The 24756-nt window shown below is 47.3% G+C and overlaps 2 protein-coding genes across 14 annotated transcripts; one reads left to right on the top strand and one right to left on the bottom strand.

Moving 5' to 3' along the window:
- Positions 1 to 4576: 4576 nt before the first annotated feature.
- LOC103629856 (pentatricopeptide repeat-containing protein At3g57430, chloroplastic) lies at positions 4577 to 7472 on the bottom strand. The gene has a single exon (XM_008650948.4). It carries the CDS (start codon positions 7388 to 7390, stop codon positions 4781 to 4783), a length of 2610 nt encoding a protein of 869 aa, XP_008649170.1. The 5' UTR covers positions 7391 to 7472; the 3' UTR covers positions 4577 to 4780.
- A 1429-nt stretch (positions 7473 to 8901) lies between these two features.
- On the top strand, positions 8902 to 24543 carry LOC103629857 (cyclic nucleotide-gated ion channel 1). 13 transcript variants are annotated; one of them, XM_020539432.2, is made up of 8 exons: positions 8902 to 9172; positions 9789 to 9945; positions 12025 to 12562; positions 13143 to 13355; positions 14480 to 14766; positions 14859 to 14970; positions 23107 to 23343; positions 23467 to 24543. In XM_020539432.2, exons 2-8 carry the CDS (start codon positions 9914 to 9916, stop codon positions 24163 to 24165), a joined length of 2118 nt encoding a protein of 705 aa, XP_020395021.1. In that variant the 5' UTR covers positions 8902 to 9172; positions 9789 to 9913; the 3' UTR covers positions 24166 to 24543. The 13 variants fall into 13 exon arrangements, with proteins under 13 accessions (XP_020395021.1, XP_020395026.1, XP_020395024.1 ...); XM_020539435.3 differs by having other exon boundaries at positions 8920 to 9172; positions 9899 to 9945; XM_020539431.3 differs by having other exon boundaries at positions 8930 to 9172; positions 9899 to 9972.
- Positions 24544 to 24756: the final 213 nt, after the last annotated feature.

Genomic DNA, 24756 nt, shown 5'->3' with positions numbered 1-24756 from the left:
CGTGCTACAGCGGCCCGGGTACGTCGGTTCAGACATGTACCCATGGAGACTTGGCTACCTGCGTAGAGAGACCCTACAGCGGCAGATCTTTTCAGCACCAGGATCCAGGAGTCTTTCTTTAAAGCACAGATGTCAGCCCATATTGTTCTGCGAGCGCATCGGTTATTGAACCTCATATATGCCTAGACTTCTCACTCTTCTGACTACCAGCGACAGATATGTTGAGGAGTGGGTCCAAGTTTTCTATGCTTCTGTACGGATCGACCCCGATCACCAATGGATGAGGTTCCGCTTTGAGCACGAGGATGTTACACTTCATGCTAGCCAAATTTGCCAGTTGTTTGGATTCACCAAGTCATCGACTCGCCTTCACAGCTTGTGTTATGGTACTTCTGATCCTCCTCGGCGCCCTCACGACGGAGTTGCTCCAGCTACAGCTCATGTCGCGGCTTTGTTCGGACCGCCCTTCTCAGATGGGTCGCGACGCTCACCGGCAGATTTCACTCTAGCGGCCCAGTACTTATATCAGCTCATGAGACGGACGCTACTGCCTCGGATGGGTTATAGAGAGCCTACCACTCATATCCAGCTCTAGCTACTTGGAGCCCTGATCTCGCATTCAGAGTTTGATGTTGTTGACTTCCTTATATGTGAGATCGAGGACACGATATTGGATGGTCTTCATGTTCGGCGACAGATGTCATATGGTCACTATCTCTACCACATCTTCGCACAACTGATCCGCCCACCGCAGTTCCAGGGCACCCTTGAGGCCTCATGCCTCCACTTTGGCTCCTACCGTCTAGCCCCTAAGGACCCAGTGCCGGTACCTGATCCAGTGATTGACACTCAGGTAGAGGATACGACCTACCATCAGTTCGAGACTCAGGGCACAACGGTTCCTGATGATAATGATGATGATGATGATTTTGGGATTCCACCTCCGCCTCTGTGCCTCCACGCTCCCATGACCATGAGGCTGGGAGTTCCTGTGTTGCCCCTGCTACCCCTCCTGCCATTGAACCTGCTCTGGCTACGATCCTCCAGACTCTTACTCAGCAGCAGGCTCATCTGGCAGCAGTTCAGCAGCAGATGTTCGAGAGAATGCTATCGATGTTTCAGACTATTTAGGACAGATAGGACACTCTGCAGCAGCAGCTTCTGGCAGACAGGGCTGAGAACCGGGCCTTCATGACTCACATACTTAAGCATACCGGTGCTCAGATTCCTCCTGTTCAGTCTGCCCCCCTCCAGCTCTTCAGGCCGCTGTTGTGCCATCCCTTCAGGCAGGACCCCCTCTTCTTTCGTTTGGTCCTTCTTCCTCTCTGCTCCGGCCGGTCACCCTGGTTTTCTCGTCACCGGTCATCAGCTTCGTCAGCGCTCAGACGCCAGTGCCACCAGCTCCTGCTATTACCACTGCTACTGTGGCGGTGTCTGTGACCTCTTCAGCTCCGGCAGCTCCTGCAGCGCAGACTCCGTCCGAGTCAGTACTAGCTCCAGCTTCTACGGCAGATCCTGGATCCAAGACTGACTCTGACCCTCAGCTGGCGTTTGCTCTTCTGCCACGACCGTGACCAGATGCGCCCCCGCCACCTCCTTCCTCTTCTGGTCTGTAGGTTCGGGTTCCCTTTTGGTGTTTGACGCCAAATGGGGAGAGATATGAGAGTTGTGAGAGCTAGGGGGAGTTAGGGAGTTAGTAGAGAGTCATTTTGATGTAATATATGTGCTTGATACTCTCTATACTAGCTCCACTTTTGTATGACGATTTTGGCTCACGAACTCTATTATATACTCTCGATGCTTATGTTGACTGTGTGTGTATTGTGTTTTCACCTTATATGTTATCACCAGTCTTCTAGTTCTTGTTCATCGATTTGATTTCACTTTTATATGAACAAGAAACTTATGATGTGTATGCGCTCGCTCTTATTATTATGTTACACACTCTTTCTGTCAAAAATTATTGAGTACAACTAACCATCTTCTCTATTGTCAGAAATTTCAAAACAAACTACTCTCACAATCTTGTAGGGTTGTCATCAATCACCAAAAATGAGGAGATTGAAAGCATCTAGGCCCCTGGTTGGTTTTAGTGATTAATGACAACGTAATATTATATGTGACTAACATGTGTTTTACAGAGACAAATGGTAAGTTAGGTCCCATTACAGGTAGATGTACTACAACGGTAAAAACAATCCTGGAGATAAGAACTTGAAGCGACGGCTAAAGCGACGAAACAAAAAGTGAAGGTCTTCGTATTCCGAGTGTCAAGGAGTTGCGGACACTCGTGATATAGTTAGGTCTTTTATTTTGTTTTAGCCGTACTATAAAGAGGGGTTGTCGATGAGTAGTTTGACCAAGAGAGTTCTAGTGTAGTGTTGGTGCATATTCACACTCACATATAGTGCTAGGTGTCACTCTAGAACATACTCACGAGTTAGAACGAAAACCGATTTGAAAAACAGAAGAAAATAGAAACTATGGTTTCTGGCTTTGGGGCACCGGACTGTCCGGTGCGCCCTCTGTCAGGTGGGGCCAGGTTGGCCCGGGGAAGGTCTTTCCCCTGCGAAGAAACCCGAGAGCGCAGTGTTCACGAGTTGAATTTTAGTGGCACACCGGACAGCGCACCGGACTGTCCGGTGCGCACCGGACAGTGACTGTTCACTGTCCGGTGTGCCATCTGCCCAACGGCTAGCTGTCAGAACTAGCCGTTGGAGTCGACCATTGGCGCACCGGTGGCGCACCGTTGGCACACCGGACTGTCCGATGCGCCCATGCGCAGCACAGTTCTGGTAACGGCTAGTTGGTGGGTGAGAGCTATTTATACCCCCTCCACCCACCATATTGATTGTCTTGCTGCCCACATTTACTCATACACATTGGTAGAACATTGCAAGCACCACAAAGCCAAGTGAGGTGATTAGAGAATCTTAATCTTGCATTTGGACCTCATTAGCGCTAGCGAGAGCCACCTAGAGCACACACCGCATGCATTAGGCTTCTCTTGGTCAAGTGAAAGTCTACAGCTTGTTACTCTTGGTGATCGACATCACGTAGATGGCTTGGTGGTGTTGGGAGCTCGGTGGTCACCGTGGAGATCTTGTTGGTGACCCGACTCAAGTTTGTAAGCGGTCGTGAGGGATCCACCGCGCCGGAGTGACAAAAGATCATCTCGTAGTGAGCACTTGGTTCTTACGAGGACAAGGGGGAGCGATACCCTTGCGCGGGTGCTCCAACGACGACTAGTGGAGAGTGCCGACTCTTCGATACCTCAGGAAAAATAGGAGGAGTCTTCTATACCTTGCTTTACATTTCGCACTTAATTCAAGTATTTTACATTGCGTATTTGTTTAGCAAGTATTTGAAGTATTGTCTTAGCATTGTTGTATTTCTAGTATTATTTACTTATTGCTAGTTGTTGGAGTGAAGTTAGGCTCTTGTTTAGGTTTTAATTATTGTTGATTTTTAGAAAAGCCTAATTCACCCCCCTCTCTTGGGCATCGTGATCCTTTCACCATTCATTCGAGGTGAGCCACGACTGATCAGTCGACACATATGTGTAACTTGCCGCAGAATTTTAGGAACTTCTTCCGGGTAAACTGTGTCCTATTATCTGTAATGATGGAGTTCGGTACTCCAAAGCGGTGGACGATGTTGGTGAAGAATTTCACTGTCTGCTCGGACGTGATATTTGCGAGCGACCAGACCTCGATCTATTTGGTGAATTTGTTAATGCAACTAGCACACGTGTGCAACCGTAAATGTCCTTTTGAAGGGGTCCCAGTAGATCGAGTCCTTAGGCTGCGAATGGTCATGTGATGGGAATCGTCTATAGCGCTTGGGCCTACATATAGCTCTGACGGGCGTAGTATTGGCAACCTTCGTAGGTGTGTACCACTTGTTGCGTGGTGTGTACCACTTGTTGCGTGTCAGACACAGCTGTGGGCAGTAAAACCGTGGGGCAACATAATGATCGCAAACATATCTTTCAGTGCTAGTTTAGAAGCCATAAAACCGGAGGAGATTGAAGAGACTAAAATCCCTTTTTATTTAATTTTGAATAAGAAGAGGCTTTTAACCTCTCCAATTCCCTCCGGTGTTTTAGCTTTCAAACTAGATCTCATGAGTTTCATTCCCTCGTTGGATCGAGATGCATCGTTAAGGGATCCCTGTGTGGCTCTTTTTGTAATGGTCTCCATTAATGATGGCAAAAGACCCATTGACATCAATAGGGATGAAAACGATATTTATTCGGTAATCAGTTTTTAGTCGTTTTTATTCGATTGCGAATAAATAGGATATAGAATCTATAATAGAAATTTGTATTCTTGTTTTTAACATTCAGCTTCTAAAGATTCATAAAAGGTAAACCTCAAATTCATTATATATTTTCTCAAATAATAGATATAAACTTCAGTATAGATTCGAAAACAAATTCGGTAATTTTTTCAATTTTTTGTATTGTAGGGAGCAAATAATACATAAAACAATTTATATAATATTTTATTCGTATTTGTACTAATGTGCTTGATAACATAAAAAAAGATTAATATCAAATTTTATACATATCTATTTTAAAATATTAAATTTGTCCTAACAGTTCGAATTACCCTAGACATCAAACTTTGAACCTGATATTTCTAAATAAATCCATTATAAAAATATATTCAGTAATTTATATAATAATACTTATTATTTAAAACAAGTATTAATGTTTTTTATATATTTAATTGAAATTAAATGTTTGATTTTTAATTGAAACACTATGACGTTTCTTCTACCAGTAATCCCCACAGGAGCAGGCCCCGTCCACGAAATGGTGAAACCTTCTCACGTCCCTCAGCACAATTTCCCTCCCCACCATCCTGGAGATGAATTTAGCAGCCTCATGGCAGTCGTTGCACACCCTCAGGTTCTTGGCCACCCTGATGGTTGCGCCAGGTGGCGTCCGCAGCAGCCCGAAGGCAATGGCGAGCTTCTCGCTGTGGTACCGGAGGATCGCCGCCTTCTCGCTCTCCTCAATGTCGTGAAGCACAGACGACGTGTCTGGCGTGTACCCCTGGTTCCTCATCCGCTCCCAGAGTGCGTCCATGTGCGCGTGCACCAGCGTGCTCTCTGGGTGCGCAGACTCGCCAGCCATGAACCTGTGGATGACGCCGTCGAGTTCGATCCAGCTGCAGCCGGGTTCCTTGCTGACGCCCCTCTGCCGCATCCTGTTCCGCACCTCTGATGATTTCTCCCATAGGCCGGCAGCGGAGTAAATGTTGCACAGGAGCACGTAATGGCTCGCCTCGTCGGGCTCCAGCTGGAACAGCCGCTCGGCAGCAATCTCGCCAAGAGGGACGTTCCGGTGCAGCCGGCATGCTCCAAGGAAGCTGCTCCACGCGGACACCTGCTGCTCTCCTGGCTCCATTGAGGTGATGATACTGTAGGCCTCATCCAGCCTGCCAGCCCGACCGAGAATGTCAACAGCGCAGGCGTGAAGATCTGGTGTTGGCTGGACCCCATGGTTCCTCTTCATGCTATGGAATAGCTCCATGCCGCGGTCGACCATGCCGGAGTGGCTGCAGGCTGCTAGTGCGGCGATGAAGGTGACCTCGTTCGGCTTAGCCTCGTTGCTCATCACCATTCGGTCGAACAGAGCGATGGCCTCATCACCGAGCCCATGCATGCCGTAGGCCATGATGAGAACGTTCCAGGTGATGACGTTCCTCTTCGGCAGCCGGTCGAACACGGCCCTCGACAGCGCCAGGCAGCCGCACTTGGCGTACATGTCCACCAGCGCGCTCCCGACGGCGATGTCCGAGTCCAAGGCGTGGCGCATCGCATAGCCATGGATCTCCTTCCCCTTCGCTGGCGCCGCCAGCATCGCGCAGCCAGGGAGCAGGGTCATGAGTGTGACGTTGTTCGGCACCACCGGCTCTTCATCTGTCCCAGCGATGCCGTCTTCTGTTGTGGCATCAGTGAATCTCCCTTGCTGCTGCATCTCCCGGACCAACTGGAACGCGTCGTGGATGTGGCCCTGCACGACGCAGCCAGTGATGAGAGTGTTCCAAGAGACCACGTCGCGGGGCTCGATCGCGGCGAAGATCCACCGCGCAGCTTCCATGTCGCCGAGGCGCGCGTACAAGTCCATGAGCGCGTTCTGCACGAATGGGTTATCCGCCATGCCGCGCTTCAGGACGTAACCGTGCACAGCTTCCTTGCCGGCAAAGGTCTCTGAACGAGCGCACGCGGGCAGCACGCCCGCAATGGTGGTCTCGCTGGGTACGACGCCGGCCTCGGCCTCCATCCGGGCGAAGAGCTCCAATGCCTCCTCGTCCATGCCAGCCTGCGCATATCCGCAGACCATGGCGTTCCACAGCCCGAGCTGACGGTGTCCGCCCGGGACCATGTCGAACACCCGCCTCGCCACGCCCACCCGCTCATGGCTCGCGTACATGTCCACGAGCGCGCTTGCTACGAACGAGTTGGCGGCGAGGTCGGAGTCCTTGAGGACGTAGGCGTGCATCTCCCGGCCGAGGGAGAGCATCTCCAGCTGGGAACACGCCGGGAGCGCGCTCGCGAACGTGATACCGTCCGGGCGCACCCCGCGCGCGACCATGTCGTAAATCACCTCGATGGCCTCGCCACAGCGCCCGCTCTGCACCAGCAGGCTGACCATGGTGTTCCACGTAACGACGCCACCGCCCGGCGAGTCGGTGGTGTCGACGGAGCCGAAGAGCATCTGCGCGTCGTCGACAAGGCCGAGGCGCGCGTACATGGAGAGCAGCGCGTTAAACGCGAACCGTTCGTCGCCGTCCAGGAACCCGTTCTTGAGAGCGAACGCGTGCGCCTCACGGCCGAGGCGCAGGTCCTCAGCGAGGTGGGAGCACGCGAGCAGGACGCTCACAAGCGTGAATGAGCTGAGCGGGTGGCCCTCCAGGAGCATGTCGCGGAGCGCGTCCAGTGCCGGGAGCCAGCGGCGGAAGAGGCAGAGCGCGGCGATGAGGGAGTTAAAGGTGACGGCGTCGCGGCTGGGCATGGCATTGAAGAGCGCGAGCGCGGCGGTGAGGTCGCCGCATCGCGCGTAGGCGGTGAGGAGCGCGTTGGCGACGGCCGGGGTGAACCCATGGAGGAGATCGCGGCGCAGCGCAGCGCCGTGAATGGACCGGACGGCTATGAGGGAGCGAAGCGCGGCGGCGGACTTGGCGGCGGGCGGGAGCGCGAAGTGGTCGAGCGGGGCATGGGAGGAGGACGCCGCCGACAAGGATGATAGCGCGTGGAGAGCAGCGGCATGGTTGCCTGCGGCAGTGAGAGAGCGGATAGTGGCGGCGGTGGGTGGCTGCGGTAGGGGTGGCGTGGGTGGTGGAGGTGGGGAGGTGATAGGGAGGGGCGTGGCGGCCATTGAGCGGCGGAGGGGATTGGCCGCCGATTGGGATTTGGGGCTCGGCTAGGGGCTTCAGCGTCGAGTCCACAGTCCACTCGAGTCGAGTGTTTGGGTGTGGATGACACGATCCTGCGGGGTGTAAATGGATTAGGTAGGGATGGATATTAGTTTTTTTCTATTTTAATTTGGATTTATATTTAAATATAAACAGCATACGTTAAATAAAATATAAATGAATATTAATATTAAAAACATATGATTTAAGTGTTTAATATGAACCGGACTCGAATACACATCTCTAAGACTATCTTCAGCAACTTACTCATCTTCATATCCATATTTAAGTTTCACCATGGGAACAATGCATTCTACAGTACAAAACATTGCAAAACATTGTTTTAACTTACCATATAGGTGAAGTGTTGAACATGGTCTAAGGCTCCGTTTGTTTTCCCTGAGATTTTCATAATATAATTTTGCACAAAATCTAAGATATTATCTCACAATGCAGTTGGAAGTAGATTCTACAAACTTTAGATGTAAGTACAATATCCAAGACATAATATCTAATTGTGTTTGGTTTATTATGAGATATTTTTGTGAGGATTCTAAAAATCCATGGAAAACAAACAAGCTCTAAATAGATTCCAATGTATTAGAATGAGTAAAATGCAGTAACATTTTTGAATTTGATACGTTGTATCACTTGAGTCATCAAACTTACAAAACCAGTAAAACATGTCTTCTAGCTTTGTCGACCCGCCAAAACCGTCCAAACCCGATTTTGTTCAAACAGAATGCGGACGTGGCATGTCACGTTGGAGTCATTTGGGTCCCGATTTTGACATGATGTACTGGGTTCTTGAACTTGACGTACTATGTTATTTGAGTCCCCAAAGTTTCATTTATATGCTTAACATGTCCCGTCACGAGTCACGACGATATCTGATTTGAGCAAATCTAATTTTGAACAGTTTTACGCAGGCCGATAAAGTTAGAGAACATATTTCTAAAAAAGTTAGAGGGCGTATTTTAATTTATTTTATTAGTTTACTTAGTGACTTTCATGATATAACATGACAAGTTCAAGAAAGAATAAGGGGGTGTTTGGTTGCTCCTGCTAAAGTTTAGCTCGGGTCACATCAAGCGTTTGACTTTTAAATAGGAGTATGAAATATAGACCCAACCAACTGGACTAGATTCGTCTCGTCTTTTAATCTTCGGCTGACAAATTAGTTTTATAATCTGACTATATTTAATACCCGGAACGGAGGTTCAAACATTCGATGGGACAAAGGGCTAAATTTTAGCGGGGTGTAACCAAACACCCCCTAAGTTCAAAAATACCTGCATCCCAATTGCGAGTGCCTGGTCGATGACTCGATGGTCGTGCCGTGACTGTTCGGCTGACAAATTAGTTTTATAATCCGACTATATTTAATACCCGGAACGGAGGTTCAAACATTCGATGAGACAAGAGCTAAATTTTAGCGGCCCCCTAAGTTCAAAAATACCTGCATCCCAATTGCGAGTGCCTGGTCGATGACTCGATGGTCGTGCCGTGACTGCCGTCCTGCTGCTGTCGAGTTCACGCACTCCTGTGACTCCTCCTGTCTTTCCCCCGCCTGCCTGCCACAACCAGTCGACCACGGCACCACCATCATGCGGCGAAGACCGAAGACCGAAGACCGTTAGCGCCAGCGGGAAGCTTCGTTGCATTTCTCCCCCAACTCCACCCGCCTACCCCGCCCCGCCTCGAAGGGGAAAGGGCACTCCCGCGCCCCCAAGTCGAAACGCAAGGTAAACCAACCCCCAGCTCTTCCTGCTCCGGTCTGATTCACTTCCGCTTTGCGCTAAGCCGTTGCGGTCGGATCAACGCGGGCGAGCTTGGTTTTCGCGCAATTTGGTGTCGCGTGACTGGTGGGTTGTGTCCTAGCTTTCGCTTGGGTTTTGATGCGGGGATCAAATATCTGTACGGCTGGCTGTTCTCCTCTTTAGTGCCATGCTTCATTTTGATCCATTGTCTAGGTGATGCTTGTGGCACGTAGGTTGGGTGTTTGGGCGATTTGGGGTTTCCTTATTCTGGGGCAAATTCAGGACGTTGGTGGCGGCATGCTGTTAATTATACAAGACTTTATTTTTTCGCCAGCGTTCAGGTGTTTCATTAATAGGAAGAAAGAAAGTGTGGCCGCACACGGGCGGGCTCGGGTGGTAATGAGTTTACAAAGGTTATTACAATTTCTGAGACTGGGATGCTTATTTTCGAATGTTGTGGGTTATGCTGCTACTTCCAGGCTATGTTTCGGAGCAATTAGATCATCAAAGATTATTTTTTCTAATACCGGATCTCAGTTGGCTGTTTCGACATTGCTAATTTTCTTTCTTTTATCTTCTGATTACTGAAAATACTTTACAGGACAGTTTGCTTACCGGTTTTGTGTTCTTACTTGGTTGTGATTATAATCACCCGAGACCTTGTCGTATGTGGATATCATGCTTGAAGATTTGATATACTCGTGTTAGCAGCTAAATTCGAAGAAAATGGTGATGGGAAGAGAGGACAAATATGTGAGGTTAGCCATCCCCTGTTGCTTGACAAGTTGAGTACATTATTTTGTTGAAGTGTTTTACGTTCATAACATGTCATGCTAGCGTTGGGAAACATGGTATGCTATATGCTAACAGTGAATAAGATTAGTTGCGTAAAATAGGACCACTTGCAAGTAGATAATCATAGATTATACCTTCCTGTCGCATAGCACAGTGGGAGATTGCCATTGAAACATGTAAATCATAAATCTTGACATGATGCCATCAGCCATCGTTCTATGACAACCATTAAAGTATCATCATAAGCCTCCCACTCACACTAGAGTTAATTGTGCCAGCATTTTGCACCCATGGCTCTTGTGTGTGCCTCATGCTTTGCTCGTGGTAGTGGCTTAGTCAACGGATATGCCATGTCCACGTCAATGTGCACCTTGCATATCTTCCAATATTTTCAAATCGTCTAGTCGGTGATAAGGTCGACTAGTCTTTGATTAGGGAGACTAGTCACCCCTAGTCAGCAGTTAGTCGTCCTACCTCCTCTAGGGCCCACACACACACACATATATATATATATAGAGAGAGAGAGAGGGAGGGAGAGAGAGAGAGAGGGAGAGGGAGAGGGAGAGAGAGAGAGAGAGAGAGAGAGAGAGAGAGAGAGAGAGAGAGAGAGGGAGAGAGGGAGAGAGAGAGAGGGAGGGAGGGAGGGAGAGAGGGAGGGAGGGAGGGAGGGAGGGAGGGAGAGAGAGAGAGAGAGAGAGAGAGAGAGAGAGAGAGAGAGAGAGAGAGAGAGAGAGAGAGAGAGAGAGAGAGAGAGAGAGAGAGAGAGAGAGAGGGAGGGAGGGAGGGAGGGAGCGAGAGAGAGAGAGAGAGAGAGAGAGAGAGAGAGAGAGAGAGAGAGAGAGAGAGAGAGGGAGGGAGGGAGGGAGGGAGGGGGAGAGGGAAAGGGAGAGGGGGAGGGGGAGGGGGAGGGGGGGGGGGGAGAGAGAGAGAGAGAGAGAGAGAGAGAGAGAGAGAGAGAGCGAGGGAGGGAGGGGGAGATCACACTACCATTGCACATATTGGAGATTGGAGCTTTGATATATCACAGGATATAATGGATGGGCCCCACAACAAGACTAATGAAGTTAGAACATAGTTTTAGGCCTTTGGCAACCTTTTTTTTTCGAGCCTTTGGCAACCTTTTTTTTCGAACTACGCATGAGAGCTACGTTAGAGAGAGAGAGAGAGAGAGAGAGAGAGAGAGACAACATCACACTACCATTGCACATATTGGAGATTGGAGCTTTGATATATCACAGGATATAATGGATGGGCCCCACAACAAGACTAATGAAGTTAGAACATAGTTTTAGGCCTTTGGCAACCTTTTTTTTCGAACTACGCATGAGAGCTACGTTAGAGAGAGAGAGAGAGAGAGAGAGAGACGACATCACACTACCATTGCACATATTGGAGATTGGAGCTTTGATATATCACAGGATATAATGGATGGGCCCCACAACAAGACTAATGAAGTTAGAACATAGTTTTAGGCCTTTGGCAACCTTTTTTTTCGAACTACGCATGAGAGCTACGTTAGAGAGAGAGAGAGAGAGAGAGAGAGAGAGAGAGAGAGAGAGAGAGACGACATCACACTACCATTGCACATATTGGAGATTGGAGCTTTGATATATCACAGGATATAATGGATGGGCCCCACAACAAGACTAATGAAGTTAGAACATAGTTTTAGGCCTTTGGCAACCTTTTTTTTCGAACTACGCATGAGAGCTACGTTTCATTTCATTGAGATAGAGGAAAAACACAAACACAAGAGGGAGAGGCATGAAGTCCTCCCTCTCCACACCAACTATCTAAGTTACATACGTGCCACGCGCAAGGAAAAGAAAACGACCACACAGGACAGCTCAAGCAGCCAGCCTTCACGCCCTGCCAATCAGCTCATGGAGAGCTGTGTTTCCGGCCAAAAAAAGTAAAAAGCACCGGGATCCAATTACGGTGCCGGGAAAGAATGAGACCAGTTCATTGGTGATTTGCGGAACTTTTCACATGCAACAATTGTCCTGACTATGATTGTTTTGTTTGGTTTATTATATGTGCAGATTTCAGGACTGGAGATCAGAGCAGTCTGTTAGTTCAGAGAACATAGTTGCTCCACATAGAGATGATGTTTCATTATTCAGTTCACTTAAAGAAAGGACTGCCACGGTTTTTACATTTCTAGGAAATATTTTGCACACAGAAACCTCAAATAAATCAATGCTCGATGAAAGAAAGTCCACAACAGGAACACTTCATCCTCAAGGGCCATTTCTGCAAAAATGGAACAGGATATTTGTGATATCATGTATATTTGCAGTTTCAGTGGATCCATTGTTCTTGTATATCCCAGTTATCAATGATGAAAAACCTTGCTGGTATTTGGATAGAAAGTTGGAAAAGGCAGCAAGTGTCCTGCGTTTTTTCACAGATATTTTCTACATACTCCATATCATATTTCAGTTCCGGACAGGCTTTATTGCATCATCTCATACAACCTTTGGGCGAAGTGTCTTAATTGAAGATAGATATGCAATAACAAAGCGCTACTTATCAACATATTTTTTCATTGATGTCTTTGCTATTCTACCCATCCCTCAGGTACTTGGTCTATAGAACAATTTTGATGGCATTCTAACATGTGTTCTTTGCAATATACTTCGGTTAAGCTCTTTGCTAAAGCATTTTGTTGGCATCATATGAAATGTGTTTTACATTTGATAGCATGTCGGTATACATGAAACATATTATTACCATTGATGAACTTCTAGTACTCCTTCTATTTTAAATCATAAAATATTTTGACTTTTCTAGATACATAGTTATTCTATGCACTTCAGATCTACACTATGTCTAGATACATAATAAAAGTAATACATCTAAAAAGCCAAAATGTCTTATAATTTGGAATGTAGTTGTTAATAAGAAATGTCTAGAAGTAATATCTTAACCTGTTAGAAGTTACAGATTTACATTATAATCCACATATTGGAAATTAGAGTTTTGATAAATTTACATCCTGAAAATAATCGCCTTTTTTATGGTTCTTCTGTACTTTGACTGCCCTGAGCATGCATTAAGTTAAGGCTTATGCATGTTTCTATCTTGTTATGTAGTTAAGATTCTACTAATGATATGTCTGTTGCCCTGAATGGAAAATGATGATACTTTCTGTTAGCAGGTTATTATTTTGGTCGTGCTACCTAATCTTCATGGCTCGAAGGTTATGAAAGCCAAAAATGTGTTAATGCTTATAATTATATGCCAGTATGTGCCTCGGCTAATCCGGATAAGGCCACTATACCTCCAAATCACAAGGTCTGCTGGTGTAATTACAGAGACAGCACGTGCTGGTGCTGCTTTCAACCTTTTGCTTTACATGCTTGCCAGCCATGTAAGTGCTCTATTTATGAAAATCTGATGGTAACTGTTAGGCTGTGTGTTAAACTGTTCCTATGTGGTTGCTACTGTATGGGCTGTTACCGTGTGGCTTTGTGTGTTATGGGTCTAGAGCCTAGCTCGTGTATAGCTTGTTATGGTTAGGGTGGAACCCTAGGCAGGTTCCTATAATTATAATTATTAAGTTCATTTACCAATCAATTCAATCCAAAAACTTAAGCTGATAGGAAGATGTGACACTTCACTTTATTCTACAAGACTCCCCCTCATGTCGAGGCTCTCTTAGGCCTCAGATGTAGAGTAGGTGTGAAGAAGCGGAGCAAGTGGTGTCGTCCTCGGGCGAGGTGGGGCCCTGCTCGAGGTGGGAGACCCTCGGGGGGCGTCTCGGTTTTGTTATAGGCGGCTCGGTTGTCACCCTTCGGGGTTTGGTCTTTATTTCTCTGAGTGCGTTTGTTTAGGAGGATAATCAGGGTGTCCCTAATTACCGCCCTCGACATGAGTGTTGGCCTACTAAGAGATAGCATATCCAACAACTAAGTGTCACAGAAATGTGTATGTTGTGTTGGATATGTGGGCACACAAGATTGGACCGAGTGAGAAACGATGACATACGCGACCGGCTAGGACTAGCGCCAATTGAAGAAAGGCTTATTCAACACCAATTGAAATGGTTTGGGCATGTCCACCTGAGACCCCCAGAGGCACCGGTGCACAGAGGCATCATAAGATGGGACAATAATTGTGAAGAGAGGTAGAGGGCGGCCAAAATTGACATGGGAGGAGGCAATCAAAAGGGATTTGAAGGAATGGAATATCCCAAAGGAGTTGTGTTTGGATAGAAGTGCTTTGAAAGAAGCTATCCACGTGCCCTAACCGTGATTAATCCTTTTCTCTTTTAGTTCTCAAAAGCTTTCCTCCCCTCCCCTTTCTCTCTCTTTCTATTTTTGGTGACTTCTTGTTGGGTTTCAACTCTAGCCTACCCCATGCTTGGGACTAAAAGGCTATGTTGATGTTGTTGTTGTTGATGTTTTCTGTTTTAGGGAAATACTGTTGGCTACCTTTCAGAAGTGCATTATAAAAAAGCTCAATACGATGGCTTCAATCTTTCAACTGTTTCAGGTCCTTGGAGCTCTTTGGTACTTGCTTTCTATTCAACGCCAAGATTCCTGCTGGAGACAGTATTGTAGAGGCAATTCGACATGTGATCCTGCATATTTGTACTGTGGAGATTATGATAAGGATGGGAAAAATGCTTTCTTAACTACAAATTGCCTACTAAGTAATCAGTCAAACCTTCCAGATCCGTACTTTGGGATTTATGCACCAGCTATAAAAAATGTATCGCGATCAAAAAGTTTCTTTGCAAAATTGTTCTTCTGTGTTTGGTGGGGTCTTCAAAATCTTAGGTGCGTCCAAAGTGCAATCCTTTAAACTTATGTTTTAAACCAAGATATGAATAGCTTGACATTTATATTTGTTTTTGCTATAATCAATGCAGTTCTCTTGGCCAAAACCTGAAAACAAGCACTTACACATGGGAGAACTTATTCGCAGTTTTTGTCTCGATATCAGGCTTAGTTCTGTTTGCATTGCTGATCGGTAATGTGCAGGTAAACACATTGAAACTGATAGTTTGGAACTTTCATCGTGTTGATTTTACTTGGAGGAACTATGCATATCCTGGAATACAACAACAACAAAGCCTTTAAGCCCCAAGCAAGTTAGGGTGGCTAATGAAATGCCATAGATATTTAGGAGAGGAAAACTTATATGTTGGCCTTTCACATCCTCACACCCTTTATTTATGTTACTTTGAGATTATGGTGGACTCAAACTAGAATGTACTCTGGTGGCAAACTCAAAGCTCAGATTCTGTTAGCCAGTCATGCATTAACAAATCAAAGCAACATTCAACATAACCTTGATTACCACGTGCATAAAGCAGACAACCGAGTCTTAAATCAGGTTGTCAACCAAAGGCTGAGGACAGCAACTATGTTTTCTCCTCCCATGCCTTCTTTTTCTTAGCGATATAGGTGTCCGTGGAGTTCAGGCCTGGTGTAGTGGTGAGAGCTATCTCACTGAGTTACCAGTTTACGGGCTCGAAGCAGCCTCTCCGTATTTGCAGGGGAAGGCTTGCTTTGGTCTATCCCTTTTCCAGACTCCACTCATGCGGGACCCTCCTGCACTGGGTTTGCCCTTTTTTTAGTGATATAGGTGTCCCTAAGTAGCTACAAGTAGTTGATACTGAAGCTTGTGGCAGCTGGCATGACACTAGCAACAATAAGCACCCTGCATTTCACATGCAGATCTGTGCTGAGGAAGCACCACATTATGTGTGAGTTAGCCATTGATGACTAGAACTTTATTAACGTTGGTCTACTTAGAGGTTATTAGATAGGAAGGTCTAGTTCTGGTAAGTGATAACTTTTTCGGCATTGAGTTATTCGTAGGCTAGAAGTTGTGTTGTTATACCACGTAGAATTTTGGAGAAAATAGCACGCCACCATGCTGGCAGCTGGTCATTAGAACCTCACATGTATTATAATATATGAAATTGTTAGACTGTGTGCTATTGTATGGCTGACTGTGGTTAAGTGCGATGGACCTAGAGCCCAACCCATGTACAACCCGTTAGGGCTAGGGGAAAACCGATACATCAATCAATCTATTCTGTTTCACTATAATATGGTATCAGATAGCATCTTCCCCTAGCCGTCAGCCTTACTGGGCGGTCCCACCATGGCTGGCGACTCCCCTCTCTTCGTGGACGCACCTAGGACTCATCCCCTAGCTAGCACTTTCTCCCCCACATTCCTTAGCAGCAACTGAGCCTCCATCGCTGCCTCTGCTCCTGTTCTTGTGTTGCCGTTGGGCTCTCCAACCCTAGTCAGTAGTCACGTGGCATCCTAGCGTGCTGTCGATGGGCGAAGTGGTTGGCGACCCCTGCACCCCTGTTTAGCTTCCGCCTATGCGCCGCCACCCCATCGGGTGGATGCAGAGTCTTCTTTCCACAAGGTCCACAATGATCTCATCCTCGTGGAGCTCACCAAGGGGGACTCTCTTCACTGTGACACTGTTGTCGCACTCTACAGCTCCACCTTCGGGGGCTAGCTCTCACGCACAACTTCCTCCACTCTTGCTTTGGGGGCTCATCGTTGCACCCATCTGTCCCTTCGACGTCTAATTCCTCACGTCCTCCTGTCCTAGCTGGCTAGGGGGTGCGGGATCTGGTGGTGGTGGCCATCTTCGGTAGAAGGGTGGTCATGGGGTGGGGGTGGAAATGGGGGACGTTCCTTGGCCCTCTCTCTATAACACGTGGACTGGCCGCATCTCCACGTGGCCTGGATCGTCCCTAGGTCATCCACCCTAGCTCTAGCTAGGTGTACCTGATGATGTCCGGACCGGAGTTTCCTCTCGGTACACCCCTCGATGCCACCAACACCTTCGCTGCCGCTCTTGCCTCGGTGCCACATATCAGCAGTCATTTGCTAGATCATTTAGCACGATGACTCTAACTCTTGCCATCACCGACTGTGTTGCTGACTCATGCGCCTCCTAGCCTCCTACCACAACACTCAGGATGCTGGTATACTCTCTTCCGTGCCTGTGCCCGCGCCCGCGCCGCCCCGGCCGCGCCCGGTCCCTCTCTCTCGCGTCGCCGACCCTGCTGTGGCTACACCCATGGATCCCAACAACACCGTGGCCTCTGCTGCCCTATGGGCCGCCGGCGCCTTCGCCACCGTGGTCGTGCCCCTCGACGTTGTCGTCGCTGCCACCGGCGCCTGCACTCCCGACCACCGCTGCCGCCAGTGCTCAGGCGGTTGGACTCCTCCCCAGCATCCTTTATGGCGAGCTGGGCCTCCCTGGCTACCCCACCTCCAAGGGTGACCTCAGTGCCCCTGCGGCCCCGGGACCCTCTCCCTGTCCGGCTTCTCCAGGCAGCGCCCCCTGGCTTCACCGCTCCTTGCCTGCCTGTTGCCGACAACACTTGGGCCCCGCCACGCATCGTCGCACCATCCACCGAATCCGCGCTGGTCGCGGCCATCGTCACCATTCAGGCTACCCACTCTGCCTCGCAGGAGCGCGGGCGCGCCACGTCCCGCGCCTTGGAGGAAGAGCATGCCATGGGTGCCGCCCTGACTGCCCAGATGGCCACCGCCCAATGCCTCATTCGAGGCCCTACGCCAGTGATCCCTGAGACTCCTCCGCCCACTCTCGAGGCTCCCATAGCCTCTGGACTCGACGCCGACCACATCGCCACCCTCCACGCTCAGGCTGCCGGTCTACACAACGTCTGGTCCCTCGTGTCCATCGTCTTGGACCCGACATCCTCCCACTACCCTCGTTGGCGGGGGCAGGTCCTCCTCACCCTGCAGTGCTATGCTCTCGCCGACCACGTCCTCGACGACATCGTCTCTTCAATTCCCTTTCCCTTATCAGTAGCCGCTTCGACTACATGTTTATCAGAAACCACATCAGATATGAGTCTATCAATTTCTGACATTGTGGTATCGAGATTATCAGTTTCAGGTATAGCTTCATTAACTTCGGCCCTGACAGTATCTTCAAAATCAGCAGGCACAATAGACTTTTCTGCTGAGGTTGGGGGCGGGGTCTGTTCAATAGACATCACGTTCATCATTAGCCGTTTCTTCTGCCCCCTTGGATTCCCTCCGGTAGCCGAAGCGGTTTCCTTTGACTGCAAGAGGCTAGTCAGATCTAATCTTAGAGGACTTAACATTGCGAATGGGATGGGTTCAGTTATTACCTTCAGAATTTCTGAAACATCAGCAGAAGAAGGCGAAGAAGGGTATGTAGTCTTGTCTGGCACATCTTGTACCTTTGTCTCTATAGGAGATATCCTGACGAGCTTTCGTTTCTTGGGAGCCGAATCCTTTGGCGCCAATAGAGTTTTTTGCTTATTCATAGCCTTCTGGTCTTCCTTGACTGACCGGATGGCCTGTCTATTCAGAATGCTAACAACTCTTTTCCTTTTATCTCCTCCGGCCCCTTCGTCAAGTCTCTCGTAATATGGGTACTCAAAATTCGGAGCATCCATCACACGATTTAACCTTCGTTTTTCACTGGTGCCGAAGGCAGTTGTCATCAGTTGATCTTCTTTCTTTGTGTAATTGCCGAGAATTTCATCACACATTGTTTCTATTAGCTCCAACCATTCATTGCATGGTTTGCTAAATCTTTTCTGAAACTTAAACCGGTAAGGGAGTCGAACAAGTTCATACTTTTTGCCTTCCTCCTTTTTCTTCGGCATTCCCCAACCACTAGAGGTTGGAAATGTCCTATTTGCTAAGTATTCTTGCACCAAGTCTCTAGTCTTGATGTGCTCAGCCACGACCCTAAACTCCACTTCGGCCAGTTGGCAAGGAGACCCCAGCTGCATGTTGCACAAGGGTCGGGTCATACCGAAGCTCAGCCTCAAAGAACTCATTACCAAGCTCATGAGCTTCTCCCTCTTTTTCTCATCAGCCTTCACGTAAAACCACTCATTCGTTCACCCGGTCGGCCATTTAGTGTGATAGCCAATCACGAGGGCTTTAGTTTCCTTTTGGTATGCAAAATTGTAGCAGCCGAAGTTCTTGTGCAGGCCATCGGCTCTGGCCTTCGTTTGATAATGGAGTTCGTGCACTCGGTAGAACCCTTCGGCATTGGCGCTTTTTCCTTGGCTTCGAAGAGCCCAAATATACACGCTAAGTCTAACAATAGCATTGAGGGTCAGTTGATGTAGGTAGATTTCGAACTTCTTAAAAACTTCACCGATCATCTCATAAAGTGGGAACCGAAGTCTGCCCTGAAGAAGCTTTTGAAGTCCCTCTGTGGTCTGAAGCAGACCCCCAAAGCTTGGTATAATAGGTTTGCTGCTTATTTGCTTTCGCTAGGATTTGATGAAGCTAGGTCAGACACCTCTTTGCTCATCTACCGGTGTGGCAGTGGCACTGTGTATCTCCTCTTTTATGTTGATGATAGTCTTCATTGCCTTTTCGTCGTGTCTCCTACACTAGATCATCACTGTTCTTTAGCATGAGTTCACGATGAAGGATTTGGGTCCTCTCCATCACTTTTTGGGGATTGTTGTTAAACGTTGTCTGGATGGCTTGTTGAGCATTCTATTCCGCTCTAATAGGAATTACAAGACATTCAAATTGGGAGCCCTATCCAACTAGGAATAGGGACTCCTACCGATAGGGCACTCAACTTACCTAATTGTAACAGACAAATTTATGTTTTTCCCTTCAAACATACAAACATAGATCCTGTCCATCGATTCTCAATTATTGAAACCTATGATCAATAGAACCTTCGTGAGCTCAGAAATATTATAAATTTGAGCACTCATGACCTTTCTTATGGTTTTCCTTTACTTTCTGGAGACAAGAAAAGAGACGATTTAGTGTAGGAATGAAGATTTCTACTTTCCGTATGGGTTCGAACCTGGAGATGGTTTTGTGGTGTCTGCTTTGTCTCTAGATTATGCTTCGTCTGTAGAATCCCTACCATAAAGAGTGGAATTGTGTAGCTTAAGGTAGGTGCTTCCCCAATTCGCGCAAAACAAATGTAAGGTTGTCTATTGGTAATATAATTGAAAGGGTAGAAGGTATCAACCTTTCGACATTGTTGGAGAAGTTGGGAGTAAGCATTGCTTTTCTAATTTAATGTGTTATATGTTATGACATGTGATCTATTGGAGATTACTTGGTTGCTAGACTGGTACCAAAAACATATATGAATATACATGTGATTAAATTACATAACTGATTCTTTTAAGAAAACTAGCATATAGCCCGTGCTAACGCTACGATCCCGGGGAGGGGAGAGGAGAGGTCAATGACGGCGGCGACACGAGGGGAGGGGTTGACGGCAGCGGCGACGCGCGAGTGGGGTGAGGGACTGAGGGGGAGGTTGGGGGCGACGGGGTCATAGGGGAGGGATGAGGGATTATCTAAAAATATTGTCCATTGGATTTGAGTCAGTAAGCGAGAGAGGGACTTCCAACGATCTGAACCGTCGGTTTTGATGGTGTGTTAAGTATGAGTGCAATTTGTTTAGTGAATTTAGTGGATGTTATGAGTGTGGGGGTGATTTGGTTGGGTGGGTTTTGCAAAGTTTAAACTGATGGATTATATAGTGGTATAGATTGTGCCACTATTATTGGCGTAGAGTGGCTTTGGCCAACATAATCTTTGAGGCCAATACCAGCAATAGTGTTTGTCGAAAAATGTTTTAGTATTGGATATAATCAGTGGCGGAGCTCTATAAAATTAACGCCCCGGGCCACTCTTTAAAATTTGAAGGTTAATTTAAACAACCCCCAATATATTGTGCGGCTAAATATACCGCTAAAATAAAATATACCACAAACATAGACTAAGATAGTATTTATCTCAATTCAGCATCTAAAAATACAATAAACTTGATAAAAAATATAAAAGTACCTAATTAGAGGCGATTTGGTCCTTCCCCGCCTCTAATAACTTCATCAACATTAGCACGTGAATTTGAACCTACACATTGCAAGTTAAATATTTGTATAAAATGAGAGATACAACATGACAATATAACTAATGAATGCAAAAATTTATAAGTGAGCACAAAAATATACCACTTGAACTTTGTGGAGGTAGCTTTTTCATACGACTCTTCAATTCTTGAAAATGGTATAAAATATCATCACTTTGAATACTTGCAAAGATATATCTCTCTATATATCATACCATTCTATGATTCAACTAATCATTTCCCATCTTATTTCTCAATTCTGTCTTGATGATTTTCATAGCTGAGAAGGCTCTTTCAACCGTGGCAGTTGCAACAGACAAAATTAAGGCTAATTCAATGAGACGATAAACCAATGCAAAAACTAGGTGTCTCTCGGTTTGCGCCATCTTAATAGCCAGATTACCAAGGTCTTCACAATTTGCAAAATCATAATTACCCCTCACATCAACAATAAATATATCGAGTTGGTCTCTAAGGATCCAGAGGTCATATTGAGAGAAGTCTGTAGAATAAATCTTAGCCAATTCTATCAGCTGAGCTTTGTCATAGCTGGCAAATGAATTTCTTGGATCTAGACAAGAAATGCATCTCAATAATTTTGTAGATCTTTCAGTGAAACGATTGTTTAATTCCACAATAACTTGATCATACACAACAATAAAGATCTCATTTTTGAAATGATGATAGTAAGTCACTAACTGACCTCCACGTCCCCTTGAGCGACCTCGGACAGTAATTGTATCATCCATCTTTGGTATAATAATGTTATGTTGGTTACAAAAGGTCTTTACTTCCTCAAACAATTCCTCCCATCCATTATCACGCACTTCACTAATATTCCGCAATGTGGCTCCAATCAATCCAACAGCAAGGACAATATTCTGATCTTTTCTTTGCAAACATTGTGAAAAATCATTAGTCTTGCCTAATAACCTCATCATGAGATGCAGAATAAGCACAAATTCAAAGCTCTCCATTTGTTTCAACAAACCAGAAGCCATATATTTCTTATCCCCACTAGAGCCATCATCAGCCACAATCTCTAGTACCTCTAGAATAGCATCCCACATGAGAACAATACGACATAAATTTTTATGATGTGAACCCCATCGAGTATCCCCAGGTTGTGCTAGGTTGGTTTTTTTTATTTTTCCCTCTACCTGAAAAAATCCCCCCTTTCCAACATGCTCACAAGTTTCTCATGGTGTTGTTGAGCCAATTGATCCCTTCTCTTACAAGAAGCATTAACACTATTCACAATCAAGTTGCACGTTTGGAAGAAATCAAATACAGAAGCGCAACACTTAGCAACTGAAACAACCACTAATTGCAATTGATGTCAATCTACCATCACAAAAATATTTAACAATCTAGTATTTAGCTCGTTGTACACTAGTAACAAAAAAGAAGTTGAGAAAGTGAGAAAATCTTTACTGCTTACAGTTAGTACTTAGTAGGACTGTTGGATACTTGGAGCAGTGGACGGAAATGTAATGGAGAATTGGAGATTGGAGGCCGACTGCCACTGCCCGACTGGGCACTAGCTGAGCCGCCGAGGGGCAAGCCGGCGCCTGACACTAGCCTTGGCCCGCTGGCCGGACCTAGACGTGCAGACTGCGGACGATGGAGGGCGGACCGCAGACGGACCACGGGCGGACGGCGGACCGCGGACGACAGACCGACGTTCAGCTTCGGCAGACGATGAACGGACACAGCCACACGGACGCCGGAGGGCGGACGGCGGACGGGACGGGGGGCGACCCGGCGCCCGACGGCTGACGCTGGCTCTGGCTGGCAGGCCGGATCCAGACGACGGAGCCGCGCAGCGGACCCAGACGGCGGACGGGCGTCGAACGACCGATGGCGACGACCACGGGCACGGGCGGACGGGTGTGCGGTTGAGGCGGCTGGCGACCGGCGGCCGCCGTCACTCTGTGTGTGGTCGTGTCAAGCGGCTGGGAGCCTGGAGGCTGGGATTAAAGGCCGCCGAGTAGCAGGCCTTTGATGCCTATTAGGGGTTTTTGGGCTAAAATTCTATACATATATAAAAATGTTTTGGGCTACGACCCGGGCCATGACCTAGGTGGCCTAGGCCCAATATCCGCCCCTGGATATAATGAGAAGCTAAATTATTGAATCGTGCAATAGAAGAGTTTGAAGTACTTTAGAGAATTCACAATTAATATGTGTGTTTTTTACTCTTGACAATGTTTCACCCCTATTTGCAGACCTATTTGCAGTCAGCCTCTTTGAGAGTAGAAGAAATGAGAGTGAAAAGCCGTGACACTGATCAGTGGATGTCATATCGACATCTTCCTGAGAACCTCAAGGAAAGAATACGGCGTTATGAACAATATAGATGGCAAGAAACAAGCGGGGTTGATGAAGAGCAACTCCTTATGAACCTCCCCAAAGATCTTAGGAGGGATATAAAACGACATCTTTGTTTGAAACTTCTCATGAGGGCATGTTCTCATCTCCCCCTTTTATAGTACCTTGAGTTCAGCCTAGCAGAAACTTTTTTTTTATTTTGATGTATGTATTGATCTTCCTAATTTTTTTTACCTTGCTGTGTTCATCGTTTCCAGGTTCCACTGTTTGAAAATATGGACGAACAGCTTTTGGATGCCATGTGTGACTGCCTAAAGCCCATTCTGTACACAGAAGGTAGCTGCGTTATTCGCGAAGGAGATCCGGTGAACGAGATGCTCTTTGTCATGAGGGGAAACCTAATGAGCATGACGACGAATGGTGGAAGAACCGGCTTCTTTAACTCCGATGTTCTGAAGGCCGGAGATTTCTGCGGCGAAGAGCTCCTCACCTGGGCTCTTGACCCCACGTCAACATCGAGCCTCCCCAGCTCAACAAGGACGGTGAAGACGATGTCTGAAGTGGAAGCCTTTGCCTTGAGGGCTGAAGACTTGAGGTTTGTGGCCACCCAGTTCCGACGACTCCACAGCAAACAGCTCCAGCACACTTTCAGGTTCTACTCGCAGCAGTGGAGGACCTGGGCCGCCTGCTTCATCCAAGCTGCCTGGCACCGGTACTGCAGGAAGAAGATCGAGGATTCTTTGCGTGAGAAGGAGAAGAGGCTGCAGTTCGCGATTGCCAACGACAGCTCCACTTCGCTCAGCTTCATGGCAGCGCTGTATGCTTCGCGGTTCGCTGGGAATATGATACGGATCCTGAGGAGAAACGCCACGCGCAAGGCCAGGCTGCAGGAAAGAGTGCCCGCGAGACTGCTGCAGAAACCGGCTGAACCCAACTTTTCCGCAGAAGAGCAGTAGTATTTCGCTTCTCTGACTTCTCGTTTTGCAGATACAGATATGGGAAATTGTTTGCGTGACTTGCAAGCCCGAGGATGGCATGCCCAGATTAAAAAGAAGAAGAAGAAAAAGGGGAATGAAATCTCGATAGAATGACCACTGAGTGATAGTAATGTAGTGATTGATATACAGTACATTACTGTTCGTTTAAGAACGTCCAAGTGGCGTTTGTATGTGCTTGTGTAATAGCATAGTTAGATAGGAGTGATAGTAATGTAGTGATATACATTCATCCACCGAAGCTATGTGTGTATAGGGATCGACCATTTCCGTGCTTACACTCACGCACTGTAAACGCAGCTGGTGACTGCTAAGTGGCATCCATAAGTGCGCGCAAGAGATCAACAGAAACTGGCTAGGGTAGTTGGCATGTAGTGCTTGCACAGGAAGAAAGCGCTGAAATGGCTCCATGATTTCAATCCAACCTCTTCAACTCAACTGGCCTATGCCTTGGCTTGGCTGTGCAGAGCGTGGCCTATGCCTTGGCACTGGTTACTTCCCCGGCACGCGCGCAAGTTGCGTCGCCGTGGCGGGAAACCAAAAGTGGCGCCT

This window comes from Zea mays, chromosome 6 (assembly GCF_902167145.1).
Source record: "Zea mays cultivar B73 chromosome 6, Zm-B73-REFERENCE-NAM-5.0, whole genome shotgun sequence".
In the NCBI taxonomy this organism is placed as follows: Eukaryota; Viridiplantae; Streptophyta; class Magnoliopsida; order Poales; family Poaceae; genus Zea; species Zea mays.
This window is presented reverse-complemented; position numbering and strand designations above follow the sequence as displayed.

What these genes read in the sequence shown, in the direction of transcription:
- LOC103629856 (XM_008650948.4), bottom strand. Translation starts at nt 7,390, where the DNA reads ATGGCCGCCACGCCCCTCCCTATCACCTCCCCACCTCCACCACCCACG.
- LOC103629857 (XM_020539431.3), top strand. Translation starts at nt 9,914, where the DNA reads ATGGTGATGGGAAGAGAGGACAAATATGTGAGGTTAGCCATCCCCTGT. An exon ending in TTTACATGCTTGCCAGCCAT is followed by an intron (nt 13,356 to 14,479) that starts GTAAGTGCTCTA and finishes CAACTGTTTCAG; the next exon opens with GTCCTTGGAGCTCTTTGGTA. An exon ending in GTTTGAAACTTCTCATGAGG is followed by an intron (nt 23,344 to 23,466) that starts GCATGTTCTCAT and finishes CATCGTTTCCAG; the next exon opens with GTTCCACTGTTTGAAAATAT.